The following is a 13,410-nucleotide window of genomic DNA, read 5'->3' as shown; positions in this document are numbered from 1 at the left end:
ATGTCTTTCTTGGGCTGGGGGCCCCGAAGCTGGATGTTTCCCCTGGGTAAGTTTTGACTGCTGGCTCAGATGTACGCCCATCTTGTCAGCCTGTGCGAAAAGACTTGGGCATGAGGAAAGAAATGTGAGAGGGGTTCGTGCTTACCCCTGTGCAGCATTTGGTTAATGCATTTCTTGGAAATGGAGGGTAAAATACCAATGGGTATAATAGCCTCAAGTAATTTCCAACTGTCAGAGCAGTGAGGTTACGGCACAGGCCTTCCCACAGGAACAGCGGGAGCAAAATTCAGCCCAGCTCTAGCTACTGTTAATGTGGAATTTGGTCAACTTATGAAAGGGGCCTCTATGACATGGTTGCCTGTAAGAGTAGGGGACTCAGTGACCCAGGAGTTGCCTTCCACGTCTCTTAAGCTCAGGTCGGACTGACCGTCCATTACCAAATCTCAATAACAGGTCCAGAGTCCTCCACAGCTTCTTGCCTGTCCCACTGAGCTGGATGTGCTTGCAAAAGAGCAAATGGGGAAACAAAGCAGGACCTTTAACCCCTTGCTATCACTATATTAGGTCTGCATAAATGCCGGTGTCTCAGATGAGCATCTACCTCACCTTTGGCCTGAGAAAGAGAGAAAGCAGGACAGGTAAGATCTGAACTCTCTGTTCTGGGTGTTATGGACTTTGTGACTGGTATATCTAGGACATAGAGTGGAGGTGGTCTTCTATTTTGCCCCATTTCTTATTGCAAGCCCAAGTGTGAGTCCTTCTCACGCTCCGTAGCCAGGAATATTGCTGAAATGGAGGAGGGTGGGAGGGCTTTGAGGTGACCTGGATTGAAGCTGAGTGATGGATGCTCCATAAGACTCATAAGAGGGTCAAGCTCGTGGTAGGGATTGCAGACATTCAGTGATGGAAGATACGTAACCCTTTCCCAGCTGCCTTCACCAAAGTGACTACAGGCTTTAAAGCAGGTAAGATCCTCTCCTTATGCTTGTGGGAAGAAAATTTATACCTTTTGTCTACAGAGGGAGAAACTGGCTCTAGGATCAAAAATCAAGGAAGGGTGGTAACGGAGCAACTGCTGCTGGTCAGCAAATGTCTAGTGAAGATGGAGTGGTAGCTTTTGGAGGTAATCTGTGCACAGAAGGAAATAAGCATGGATGGAAATTTCCTTTACTGTGGAATAAGAAGGAGCATTGACCTGGAATACTACCTGGAACAGGATTTAGAAAAGCAGTCACATGTAACAGACTTGCAGCCTTTTTTGCCATTGCAATTCCTAGCACTGCAATGTTTTCTTCATGTTACTCGAAGTGATGCAGCCCTCTAATCCAGGGCATAAATCAAGTTTAACTTCTAAACGTCTTTCTGAGTGTGGCATGTTTGAAAAGCTTGTTTAGATGTAATGTCATCTTTTCGACGTACCAAGTACCACTGTTTCAAGAATTCCTCTAAGTCTGGCTTTTTTAATAGACAGAATAAAGGAGGTTGGATGAGGTTAAATTTGCACTTACTTGCTTTTGAGAACTTGTTCTGCCTGGGCTACTATCTGCTTCGTTAATCCTAGTGTGGAAAAGACAAGAGAACCTAGTTGGGTCTTTCCTCAACTAGAGCAAGACAAAATACTCAGGCCACTGGGTCACTGAGATGATCATTGTATGTGATGCACTCACTAGCACAATGTTCTTCAAAGCAATTTACCAAAAAAAAAATCAAACAAAAAAAATCCCACATCATTATGTATTTTTCTGTTGTACCCATGTGTGGAGGAAACCTATTCTGACCTCTGCCAGTTTTAGTGGTTTGCTCTTATGCTGAAAAAAAGGAATTTTAGCTCTTGTATAAAAGAAGTAACTTTAACTGTCATGCATTTCTTGGAGCTCTAAAAGCTATCATACATTGTGGATATTTGTGAATATACACATAAAACTACACTTGCGTTTTTATACTATTTTTTCTTCACTTCTTCAGAAGAAATGCACCGTGATCTTTCCTGTTCTGTTCTTCATGTATTGGTTAGGTTTGTTGCAAAAATTGGATGTTTAACTGACATGTTTTATTCCTCTGAAAACAAACAAAACATTGTATGCTGACTCCAGCAGGTGTCTTGGTGTAGAGAGCGGAACCAGTACTGCAAACCATGCTGCAATCCAGGGCATTGGTGATAGCTCTGATTCTGCTCCTTGGCACCACTCTCCCCGGTAAGCCTGAAAAGCTTTTCTGTCTGCCTGAGACAAGGCTCAGCTCTACGGGTTCTCACTTGCCTTAGAGAAGTTCGACCCATCCATAAAGTAGGACTGAAGCTCAATAACACAGTTCAAGACTACGAATATCTGGTGCTTGGCAGCATGAAACAAGTCAGTAGGGGCCTGGCATGAAAATTGTCCGTACCTGGTGCAAATACTCTGCCATGTAAGGCCTATGACCTAGATGCCCAAAAATGAGTGATGAGGTGCTGCTGGATGCTGCTAGAGCAAATTCTGGGTGAGGCTTTGAATCTCAGAATTTCAAGTCTCTTCCCACTGTGCCTGGGGGAAGATATCAGAGACACAAGTGACTGGAGGAGCCTCATGGGTTTTTGCCTCCTTTTTCTCAGAAGTGCACTCAAAGTCCATCTTTGAGAGAGATCGTCGTGACTGGTTGGTCATCCCCGATGCAATTGCAGCTTACATCTATGAAACTGTGAACAAGATGTCCCCTAAAGTTGGTCAGTTCTTGGTGGATGCTGCCCAGACTCCAGTAGTTGTTGTGACCAGGTATGGAAAAATCTTCTGCACTAGCGCTGCAATACCCATGGGTGGAAAGTGAGAGGGAGGAGTGGGAGAAAGAACTGATTAATCAAGTATCTGTAAGGGGAGACCCAATGGGAAAGGAATCAGCAACCAAAGCCTGATGTGACTACAATGGGAGCGAGGTGCTGGAAGGTGGGGCAGGATGATGTGGTTTCATGTGGAAGTGCAACCTCTTCCCAGGGATGCACATTGAGCATTACAATGCTCGTGGGACAGCAGGTACTGCTCTTTATAAAGTGGGTAGTGAGGGAGGGAGCCACTGGCTGTCCAGGGATCAGCTGCCCTGGAAGGGGCTGGGCAGGCAGTGTGGTGCTGTCTGTGAGGGGCTGAGTGCTGAAGGTGCCAGGAAACACTGCTGTCGCTCAACACAAATCACAGAATTGGGTCTAGCTGTAAATACACACTCCTCAAAGAAGAGGAAAGGGTTTCCTCCCAAAAGGAAAAGCATGATGACCCAAGAGATAGTTTCATGTAATTCATGGCAAACACATACTGCCTATTTCTGTCTTCTGCAGAAAGCCCCTCTAGGGCCTGCTGAGGAGCTTTGCACTCTCAGTGACAGGTAGTGTGATAACTACAGCTGACAGAGAGTACCCTCACGTATTTGTGTCTCTTACAACATACGCTGTCATCTCCTGCAGGAACTTCCTCATCAGAGAAACAACTAAACTCAGTATACTGGCTGAACAGCTGATGGAAAAAATAAAGAACCTGTGGTATACAAAAGTCCTAGGCTACTAGCCAGATGAAGACAAGTCAGTGTTTCCTGATGGGAGTTGGTAGCACCCTACAGTGTCCTCTTTCCCTCTGCCCCTACTACCGACCAAGATCAGTCAATAAGACAGAATCGATGCTCCTCTTAATACCACTAGAGGGAACCCAGCTTCAAAGACCAAAGGATGGAAGGCATCTGCTGAAGTCTCCCCTGAAAAAAACCCCGCTGCTGGGCATGGGGAAGGCAATGAGATTGTAGAGCTCTTCTGTAGCCAAATCCTGAAAATTAATTCCTCCTGAATGGCTTGGCCATTGCCTCTCTAATTAAAAAAAATGTTGGTTGTTACACTTCCTTAAGTTTCCTGTTTGTATTAACTGTTACAAAATCACATTCACCTTGGCATCCCATTCTGCTGAGAATGTAGCTGTGATTCACAAGAAGTTGTTGCAGGCAACGCTAACAAAGCCTGACCATTCAGGCACATTTAACTAAGCTCAGGTTCTTCTCAGGTGGGTGGGGGCACTACCTGAACATCATTCGGGGTAGCCACAACATGGCAACTGTAACCTCACATCAGGAAAGACCATGAAATGTTGACTCCTACTGATTGTGCTCCTTGGTTAGGTAAGGAGCAAGTAGGTGCACCTGTATCAAGTGTCTGAAGATTTCAGATCATTTCAGAAAATGAGTTCTAGTAAACTGAACAGTCCATCAATCTGAGCAGGACTTTGAAAGTATGTTTCATCAGCCAACCAAAGGCTGTTCAATAAGAAGAGGAAAACTTCTCACTATCATTAAGATGGAGGGTGATCAGTTTATGAGAGGGGCACCTATGCCCAGGGCTGTCTATGAAGACCTGGCAGGTCCCTGTCAGCCCTCTGTAACTGCGTCATCTCAGATGCCCACATTGGATAAAGAAATCCCTCTACTTCATTATTAGCAAGCAGAAACAAGTAGGTAATTTGTCTGAAATTACACTGGGAGATTGCAGCAGAGGCTAAAACAAAACCCTGCTAGCCTGAGACCTAGGAGTCACATGCACATGGGCAGAGCTACGGCTTAAGGGGGAGACCATTGCTACAACTGGCAAAAGGAGATTTGCCTAGTAACTGCAAAGCAATGCTACTGTCTTTTAAGGCACATCTTCATTTACTTTCCCCTCATTGGGATCTTAAACCTAAAACTTTGTTCTGCTTCAGCATTCCCCTCGTAACTATCTGTCAGGGCTTGAGAGCACCAACAACGGCCCTCACCTGAGACCCTCATCCACACACTCTACCTTTGGACCCAGGAGCCACATCTAAGCTCAAGCTCCGGGCACTCAGATGTGTGGCTGATCCCTGCTGTTCTGGCTTACTGGTGGGTTTCCTTGCATGGATGCTGGACCTATGTTGTAAGTAGCCTTGTCCTATCTCTGGCTGTGCTTCCTGGATGGACCTTGGAGCTAAGCTGTAGCCTTGCCTCCAGCTCTGCCTCTGGAGTGGGCTGCCTGGTACAGCTTGTTACCTTACCTTGTTGGAGCTGTTGAAGGACACTGTCACAGTTACTACCTCGCCTCTGCTTGGGTACAGTGCGACTGTGCCCTGGCTGTGGGGTGTCGCTACCTGTGCTGTGGTCTCTGCTGGCTCCTGGCTTGTCCTCCCTCTTGGAACATCCCAGCTCTTGCTGCTCCCTGACACTATTTCTAGATTATCAGGGAATCAACAATTGAGTAGGGGAAGCAGGAAAAGCTGAGAAGCCCAAGGAGGAATTGGGAGATGTCAGTGTTTGCTCCCATGGAAGTGTGCAAGAGAGCAAGAGGAGAGCTGAGGGGTCACAGGGAGAAGCAGGAAGAAAAAGGAGCAGCAGTGATTGCTCTAAAAGCTGAATGTATTTCCTCCAGGCTATCCCTTCCCACTGCTGAGTTTGACTAATGGAAATTAACTCAAATAGCTGACAAAAGGCTAATTAACACATGAAAGCTATATTCCTTCTCTGTGCCAACCTCCCACTAGCACTGGTGGGAGAACTGCCCTGACTTCATGTACACAGTTCCAGGCATTTATTTTAACGTGTTCTCCACATTTTACAAGTATTTGACCATCTCAGGAGACCAGGCTTTGCCATTGTCAAGCTTCAATACTTCTATTGCTTGGGGAGCACTGGGGTGAAGACTGTCCTAAACTAACAGTAAGGCTCTTTCTTCAACCTGAAGTGCTGGATACTGAAAATGTTCACGTTCACTTTCTTTCTCAATGATTAAGGTACTGCTAGCAGTACCTGATACACCAAAGCTTCCATTGCCCCAGTCTGAATTTCCTCTCCCAAGACCTTTGCTACTGAGAAGAGTTTGCTTCAGCACAAACTGGAATATGTTGTAGCTGTTGTCCTGTTGGAGCAATTTGGTAGGCTATTGATAGTGGAAGAAACGAGTACCCTGTGTTTTGGGGTTGGTTTTTTTTGTTGTTTTCTTTTTGTTACTATCAGTCAGATGAGCTATCAATATAAACTTACACTTAACCATTTGTCTGGAATAAAAAAATAATCTCATTTTGCATTTTCTATGTCTCAGCAGCTGCCCGGTACCATGCGCAAGCGGAATGAAATCAGTGTCCCCATGCAGAGCAGCAAGTTCTTCCCTCTACAGTTGCTTCACCACTTCTGCGGAGTTCTTTTGCAGATTTCTTTATTGCTGCCTGTTTTGCTTAGACTGTCTGCACTTCCCTCGTCACACATGAACGTGTGCAGCATATGTGTTATGTAAATGCACCACTATTTAGAAGAAGGTTTAGAAAAGCACAGTTTGGGCTAATAAGAACATTTACCACATGAAAAAGAAACTTCAGCTCTTTCTGCTACAGACATGATTTCCTACCTGCTTGTTTTGCATGTGTCTGCTCAGTCTTTCTTTCTTGCCAAATATAACCCTTGTAGGAGAAGCCCTGCAGCTTAAATCCCCTCCTGCCCCAGGGAAGAATTCAGCATTAAGTTTTCTCAGGATAGACCTTGTTCTTTTGGCACTCTGAAAGGATTTATCTCTGAAAGAGTGAAAGTCATGAGTCATATGAAAGATCCTGAATGTGTCCTTAAGAGTTTGGTGTCCTGGAAATCGTCACTTTAGCCTTTTCAATCCATTTATATGTGCTGCCAAAAAGGGTAGGGAAAAGTTTGGAAAGTATAGGGGGCTCATGTTGTGTTTCGAGCCTGTTGTGTGACTTCATTAATGCAACGCAGCGGCACTTCTGTATTGCATCACTTCACAGCTGGAGCAGAGCAGTGCCTGGTATGAATTCCACACTAAAACTTAACAAAGTTTTGATACTGTGTTAAATGCACTTAATTATAACCCTTTTGTTCTTCTGCAATGCATCTTCCAGAAAATCCAAGCCAGCCACATGCTGATTAGCTGTTTGATATCTGACCGATTTTAGTATACAGGCAAAACTGAATCAGCCCTTAGATCTCTGTTTGTACTGAATCTCCTGATCATGTAGTTATCTGTGCATTTGTGTACTTAAAAGAAGTAAACAGAAAACCTTCCAGATGGTTAATCTGCTGTGCAATCTACGACGTAGTGCAACCTACTAAGAGCAAAGCAGACAACCTCCCACTGCCACTTCTGACCCTCACGTTACCAGCATCACCTTTTGGTGAGTTCCTTAAAGGCAGAAACTAGCAGCTGAGACAGCATTCAGTCTGGGATCAGGTAGAGAAAAAACAAAACAAAAAGCATTTTATCCCAAAAGGGATCCTGGGGCAAATTCATGGGACATGTAATGAGACGGTCATATGTTTTACCCTCAAAAGTTAAAATATTTCACATCTACTCCCACTTTTGAGTAGGAATAAACAGCTTAATCTGTAATTCCTTTGTAAAATGGGGATGGAAATCACTTCCCAAGTTTTGTCTGTGAAAGTTCACTGAGTGCTTCAAGACTCTTGGAGAGGTTTCATAAGTGAAGTGTTCATTTCAGTGAGATTCATGTAACAGAAACTCTCTTTGTGAGTAATCATCATTCACTTAGCAGCTTTGGGAAAGCTTGTGGTGTAACTGGTTCAACTGAGTCCATTGAAATGAAATCTTAAGAAATGTCAGTTTTCTTGTTTCCAGGATGGATAAATAACACCACCTCATGCATCCCTGATTTCTGCAAAAACACCCTTTCTTGGAAAGTATTTATTATGGTGAATATTTTACACCATTTTCAGTAGTTCCGAGTGTTGATGGCACAGAACTGTTCAGCTTTTACACTTCCTAGTTCCCCTCACCTCTTACTTTAACACTTGGAAAAATCACGAATTAATGGTAACAAACACCTTGAGCTCTTACGTTGCTGTGAGCACTGGCGGCTGTCCTTATCGACGAACAGCCGAAGCCCTTCAGTAGCAGAAACCCCAACGTGAGATGTTTTCTCCTTCCAAGGAAAGACGACGAAGACTGAGAAAAGTCACGTAAAACATTTGAAATTTGTGGCTGGTAGTCACGCTTGAAGAGCCATGCGGTGACTTCCCTTACACACACACATTTCCATCTAAAGATACTGTATTTTTTGTCCTCTGGTGATGGCAGGGCACGGCTGTGCAGGCAGGGACAGAGAGGTGCTGCCGCCACTGTGAGGGAGCGGACAAAGATGGTGGGCGTCCGGTGAGGCGCAGAGCTGGCGCAGCCTTCTTTCAGATGGTTCTGCACTTTTCCACAGACTTTTGGCGAAGAAGCTTTTTCAAATTTTAAAAGTAAACACCAAAATCACAAACGGGGGGTGCGTGTATGTAATGTCAATAACGAAAACTGGCACGCAGAAACAGCAGGTGGCTCCACGCGAGGCCCCGCGGCGGCCGAAGGAGGAAGGAGTTTGTCAGCCGCGGCCAGCCCCGCGGGAACCGGCTGCCGCTCTCCAGCAGCGCCGAGGGAAGGGGCTACCAGGCACCGCCCGCGAAGGTGCCCGGCGGGGGCAGCAGAAGCGCCTCTGGCGGGGCCGCTGGGAGGCCCCGGGATGAGGGGATTAAACGGGAATGGCCGGTGGGCAGCGCTGTCGCGGCGAGGCGCGGGCGGGTGACAGAAAGCCTTGCGTGCCAGGCGGCCCACCGGCGGGCGGCAGAGATCAGTCAGCGTCTGTCTGCCTTTCGCTCACAGCCCGCAGCATCCCGCCGCCGCGGCGAGTACTGACTCAGAGCGGCACTCTCGCCGCGACCAGCTTCGCACGCGATGCCGCCAGCCTCCCCCCCCCCCACTCCCGCCCGCCCCAACACCTCCGCCTCACTCCCGGCCCCGCTCCCGGCCACGCCGCCGCCGCCGCGACCGCTGCATTCCCGCCCCGCTCGGGTCCGGGGCGGCGGCACGGGCGGGAGCGGCCCGGCCGCGCAGGTAGGCTCGGGCAGGAGGAGCGGCGGGGAGAGGGATGCTGCTGCCACGGCGCTTCCTCCCCCGCCCAGACACGCATACACGTATTTACTTCAATATTGGGCGGGTGGGGGGCCTGTTAGTTTTTGGGAAGCTGCGCTAGTCCAAGTGTCCGTCCCCTCGCCAGGCTCGGGCAGCCGCCGCAGGGCTGGGCCAGCCCCGGAGCCCTGCTGCGGGCCTTGTCCCCAGCAGCCGGGCGCCACAAGCCTCGCCTGGGAAGGCCGGGGGGATCGCCAGCCCCGACCCGGGGCTGCTCGGGGAGGCGGGAGGCGGGCGGCGGGCAGAGGTACCTGGGGTGAGGGAGGAGCAGCTTTATAGCCATAAACCCACTTTTTGGTGCGACTGGGACGGGTTAATCGCTTCCTCCCAGGCGGGTGAGAGCGAGCCCGTGGAAGGGGAAGGGTGTTTTGGCATGGGCCGAGTTGGGGTTGAGAGGCTGCAGCTGGGACAGCGTTGGGTGGGGAGGGTTTGAATCTTGTTTCCGTAATATGTAGAAAGACGGTTTTTTGCATACGTTTGCCCATTTACCTGCACGTGTACAAGTGAGGTGGGAGTTCCTGTTGCTTGGGTGTGTAACGGCTACGCCATGTTTTGCAGACCCTACATTGTTTGGGGAGAGGAAGGGTGTGCCAAACCAAATTATCCCGTATTACAGAATTCCTCTTTATGCTTAGATTTGGGGGTGATATGGAACTAGGTAATTTCTCAAAAAATGCTTTAAGAAACATTTCTGGTTTTGCTATTCAAAACCCTAGAAAATTGCAGCACGAGTGCAAGCTAACCGTCTTGACAGTAGCTGTGATAAAATCGGCTTTATTAAAGTTTTCCAGTGCCATAAATGCAGTGGCATTCGAACATGTGCCACAGCATCACATACCGTCCATGTCTTGTGGGAGAATGCTCTAACCTGCTCACTGCCGCGCTGGGAGCATCTCTGGAAATGGTTTATGAGAGAAGTTGCCGTCAACCCCAAGTTGCGCTCATTAGTAAAGATCTTAACAGACGAATAAATATTTACAAGTACAGCTGTGATATATGTCAGTGAAGAGCATAGATCTTTTATTTTCACGGCTTCCTATCTCCCGGTTTACAGTAGCGTCCTTGTTAAATGAGTTCAGATATTGGGTTAGAGCCTGCTTTATTCAGAGTCCACTTAATAGATGAAAGCTGCAGGTACAAGAGAAAATGTGTAACTCAGTGTTTGAAAACAAGTGGATTAAATTCACTACTTGGAACAACCACTTCAAGGTTATTTTTTTTCTCCTAATTGTAACATTTTCTTTTCTCTCCAAAGGCTCCTTTGTCTCTTGCCTTTCTCTGGGGTGATGATGTTAAAAGTCCTGCCAGTGGAGGATCGCTCCCTTTGGAGTGGGGTATGTACCGACCCTCCCAGGTAACCCTCCCTGCAGAGATGTCTTCAAAATGGTGTGCTCAGGTCGGCTGTGGTGTTTGGAGAGCACAGAACTGTAAAACAGCGGGCACGGCTGTGTGATCTGCAGGACTAATTTGTTTTCAGTTGTGGTCAGTAAAACACAAAGGTTTTTGGTTTTTTTTTAAAGGAAAAAAACCCCACACAAATCAAACCTTGTTAATTGTTACAGGCTGTTGTATCCTTAGTTTAATGCTGCCTTTTGTCAGTTAAACTGCCACTGTAGCTGTTAGCTAATTCATCATTTTAGGTTCCCCATGTTTCTGAGATTCTTTGCTTGGCATGAAAGTGGGAAGTCTTGTATTTCTCCTTTTTGGGTGTCAAAAATTGTTGGAGTTACATACCTATACAGCTACTTTACCAATTTAAGTAACTCATTAAGTCTTTTTTTGCAGGTAAAAGCTTGTGGTGATTTTTAGATTTAAAAGGAGCTTTTAGTATTCTAATAATAAAGTTGACTCGATAGAAGTCATATTTTGTAAAAATAGCTCCGGTAGATATTGCTGGAGGGAGAGAATGCTAATTTTATTTGGAGTTATCCATTTTCCCAAATAGTAGTTTGACACCTCAGAAAAAATAAAGATCTACTATATAAAATCAATTTGCATGTACATGACATAATAGTTTAATATTTATTGAGAAGCAATGCTTTATCCAAAATAGTCATTCATCTGAATAACTTCTGTGTTTGTAAAAACATCCTTTATCCATATAAACTGTTCTTCTGAGGACTTCTTATTAGCAGTTAGGTTTAAAAGTTTTCCACTTCAATTGTAAGCACCTTTTACTCCGTCATATATTATTGTGGAGAGTGCACTGGGTGGCTGAACGAGGGAGGAAAAGAAATATTTCTGTATTGAATTGACTCAGTGTAGGTCAGAAATTGTTGCCAGCTCATGTGCAGCGCTAGAAATACGCTGCAGGCAATTGTCATCTGTCAACCTGGAGAAAAATGCTTGTGGTAAAAGGCAAAGTACAAGAATGCTGGGCACTGTTACAAGTCTTTTGGGCAACTCACTGGCAGCTAGCCACCATAGAGGGCTGGCAGGTAATGCAGAGATGTTATGTCATAACACATAAAATCAAAATATGGAGCATGAATGCAGAAAGTTCTTCAGTACTCCATAAGCACTTGCTCCACAGCGTACCAGGGTTTACGATTGACTCCCTTGACTGAGTAAATCACAGACTTGACTTACAGAACTAAGTAAATCAAAAACCTGTTTTGGAAGCATCTAAACTGGTATGTGGGAGCATGTCCATTCCCTGAGTGAAGAACTGACAATTTAGTGATGCTAATAGCTGGTTATGTCCTTAAAATCTGTCAGCTTTTTTTTTTTTTAAATGAAGGTTTGTTTCCCCTCCTCTTTGCAAAGAAAACACAGTTAAAGGGAAAACCTACAAGTTCAAAAGCAATTAAAAGGATCCTCAATATACTTGCATGGTATTTCATGATTTTCAGTGAATTCTGTTAATTCTGAGGATAGATGATGGCCTACCCATATGTTTTTTGACAGATACACATCAAGGATAATCTATGCGTATTTGCTCTTACTGAACTAGATGATTGCGTGAGGTCTCCTCCAGCTGTGCTGTACTGGTAATGCCAGTTGTGTTAAAGCATGAGTCAGAATACAAGTTTGCTTTCTTAAAATAAAAAGGAAGAAGGTTGCATGTCACTATTTGTCCTTTCTGTGTACATGAGACAATCTATGTCAAAAACCAGTAGTGTTATACAGCTGTTAGAAGACACCTCAGCCTTTGTATTTTTACACTACAGTTCATCACCTTCATTCTGTGTGTGTTTTGCACACTAATCGAATCATGCTCATTTTGTGGCGGGAGCCCTTGGTTTTTCTGTCTGATAAAAATGTGGACACTTCCATGCAAAAGCCGAATTCAGCATAAGATGAACTGATAATTTGGTCGTTGTTGTTGTTTTAGTTTAATTATAAGACTGAAAATGTATACTTTGGTCCTTGTTCACTATGTGCAGCGTTTTGGAAATCCTGTTTTTATTGTAATCTTCCTTTTTCACTTCCTCTGGACCTTTTCACAAGACTTGATTTAGGGCACATGCTTTCCTATCTGGTCTTAAGGCAAATACAGATTTTTTTTTTTTTTTTTTTTTTTTGAGCCACTTAGCCTCACTCTCCACCTCTGACTTTCAAGTATGGCTGAAGCGGGCATTGTCTGGGTACGTGGCCTAGGGGGGCATCCAGGGGTAGAGCAGCACATTAGCTGTAGCCCTGCTGCCTGTTTTGCCTGTGCCAGAGGTCTGGAGAGCCAGGCTGGTGGCTGATGGCTGTGGGAGGGCTGGGTGTGCAGGGACGGAAGTGCTGCTGGGGAAGAATGGCCTTACGGCCAGCGGAGTGGGAAGCTTGCCTCCCCGGGGCTTGCTCCCTCCAGCACCCTCCCAGCTGGGGCCGCTTCCGTGGCAGAAACTTTGTCCCATCCTGAACCCAAAGCTTGAGAGTGGCAGGCTTGCTTTTTCCTGATCTTTTAGGGATGTTCCCTAGTGATGCTTTCTGTCCAGCTGCTGGGCACTGGAGGAAGGCGCTAGCTTTGCCTGTTATAGAACAGAGAGGGGACTCAGCCTTCAAACACACAAACCTCTCACATTTCGCTGTGCAATGCGCTGGCCTGCAGTGCAGCCAGAGCTACGGTAGCCACATGGGTTAGGATACCTGAGCTGCTTTCATTTGACTAGTTCACAGGTTTGGTGTAAATGAAGAAATGCCAGCATGCACTTCAGTGTCAGCTTGCAACCCAAACGTACAGTCCCAGTCCCCTGGGGCTTGTTCATCCCGTCTTGATATTCCCATCACTGCATCTTTGCCGCCCTTGCCTGTGGTCGCTGCATTTGGGTGAGCAGGTTCACAGCTTCCAGTGTTGCAGTTACTACTATAAGCTGTGGTGCAAATGAAGTCTAAACCAGGCACAAACTGCAGAGGGACAAATGGTGCTTGCCTGGGGGAGGTCCTGTGCCCAGCGTTGCTCCCTGACAGTAGAGTATGCATGCCTTAGCAGAGAACACAGGTGCTTAAATTGGCATGATCTTGCCCTACCCTTTATCCCAGTTGCTTAAAGGCAATTTAAG

General features: G+C 46.2%; 1 protein-coding gene across 2 annotated transcripts; it reads left to right on the top strand.

Moving 5' to 3' along the window:
• The first annotated feature begins 568 nt into the window (after nucleotides 1-568).
• On the top strand, nucleotides 569-3,852 carry LOC129207029 (apovitellenin-1). Of its 2 annotated transcripts, none has more exons than XM_054827333.1 (4): nucleotides 569-638; nucleotides 2,094-2,195; nucleotides 2,591-2,750; nucleotides 3,428-3,852. In XM_054827333.1, the coding sequence occupies exons 2-4, from the start codon at nucleotides 2,135-2,137 to the stop codon at nucleotides 3,525-3,527; spliced, it is 321 nt and encodes a 106-aa protein (XP_054683308.1). In that variant the 5' UTR covers nucleotides 569-638; nucleotides 2,094-2,134; the 3' UTR covers nucleotides 3,528-3,852. The 2 variants fall into 2 exon arrangements, with proteins under 2 accessions (XP_054683308.1, XP_054683316.1); XM_054827341.1 differs by having other exon boundaries at nucleotides 597-638; nucleotides 2,097-2,195.
• Nucleotides 3,853-13,410: the final 9,558 nt, after the last annotated feature.

This window comes from Grus americana, chromosome 1 (genome assembly GCF_028858705.1).
Source record: "Grus americana isolate bGruAme1 chromosome 1, bGruAme1.mat, whole genome shotgun sequence".
NCBI lineage: Eukaryota > Metazoa > Chordata > Aves > Gruiformes > Gruidae > Grus > Grus americana.
Note: the sequence above shows the minus strand (reverse complement) of the source record. Positions and strands in the feature narration are given on the sequence as shown.

Coding starts and splice junctions, on each gene's coding strand:
- LOC129207029 (XM_054827333.1), top strand. CDS start 2,135: ATGCTGCAATCCAGGGCATTGGTGATAGCTCTGATTCTGCTCCTTGGC. Junction 2,196..2,590: donor CCTTGGCACCACTCTCCCCG/GTAAGCCTGAAA, acceptor CCTTTTTCTCAG/AAGTGCACTCAAAGTCCATC. Junction 2,751..3,427: donor CCAGTAGTTGTTGTGACCAG/GTATGGAAAAAT, acceptor CATCTCCTGCAG/GAACTTCCTCATCAGAGAAA.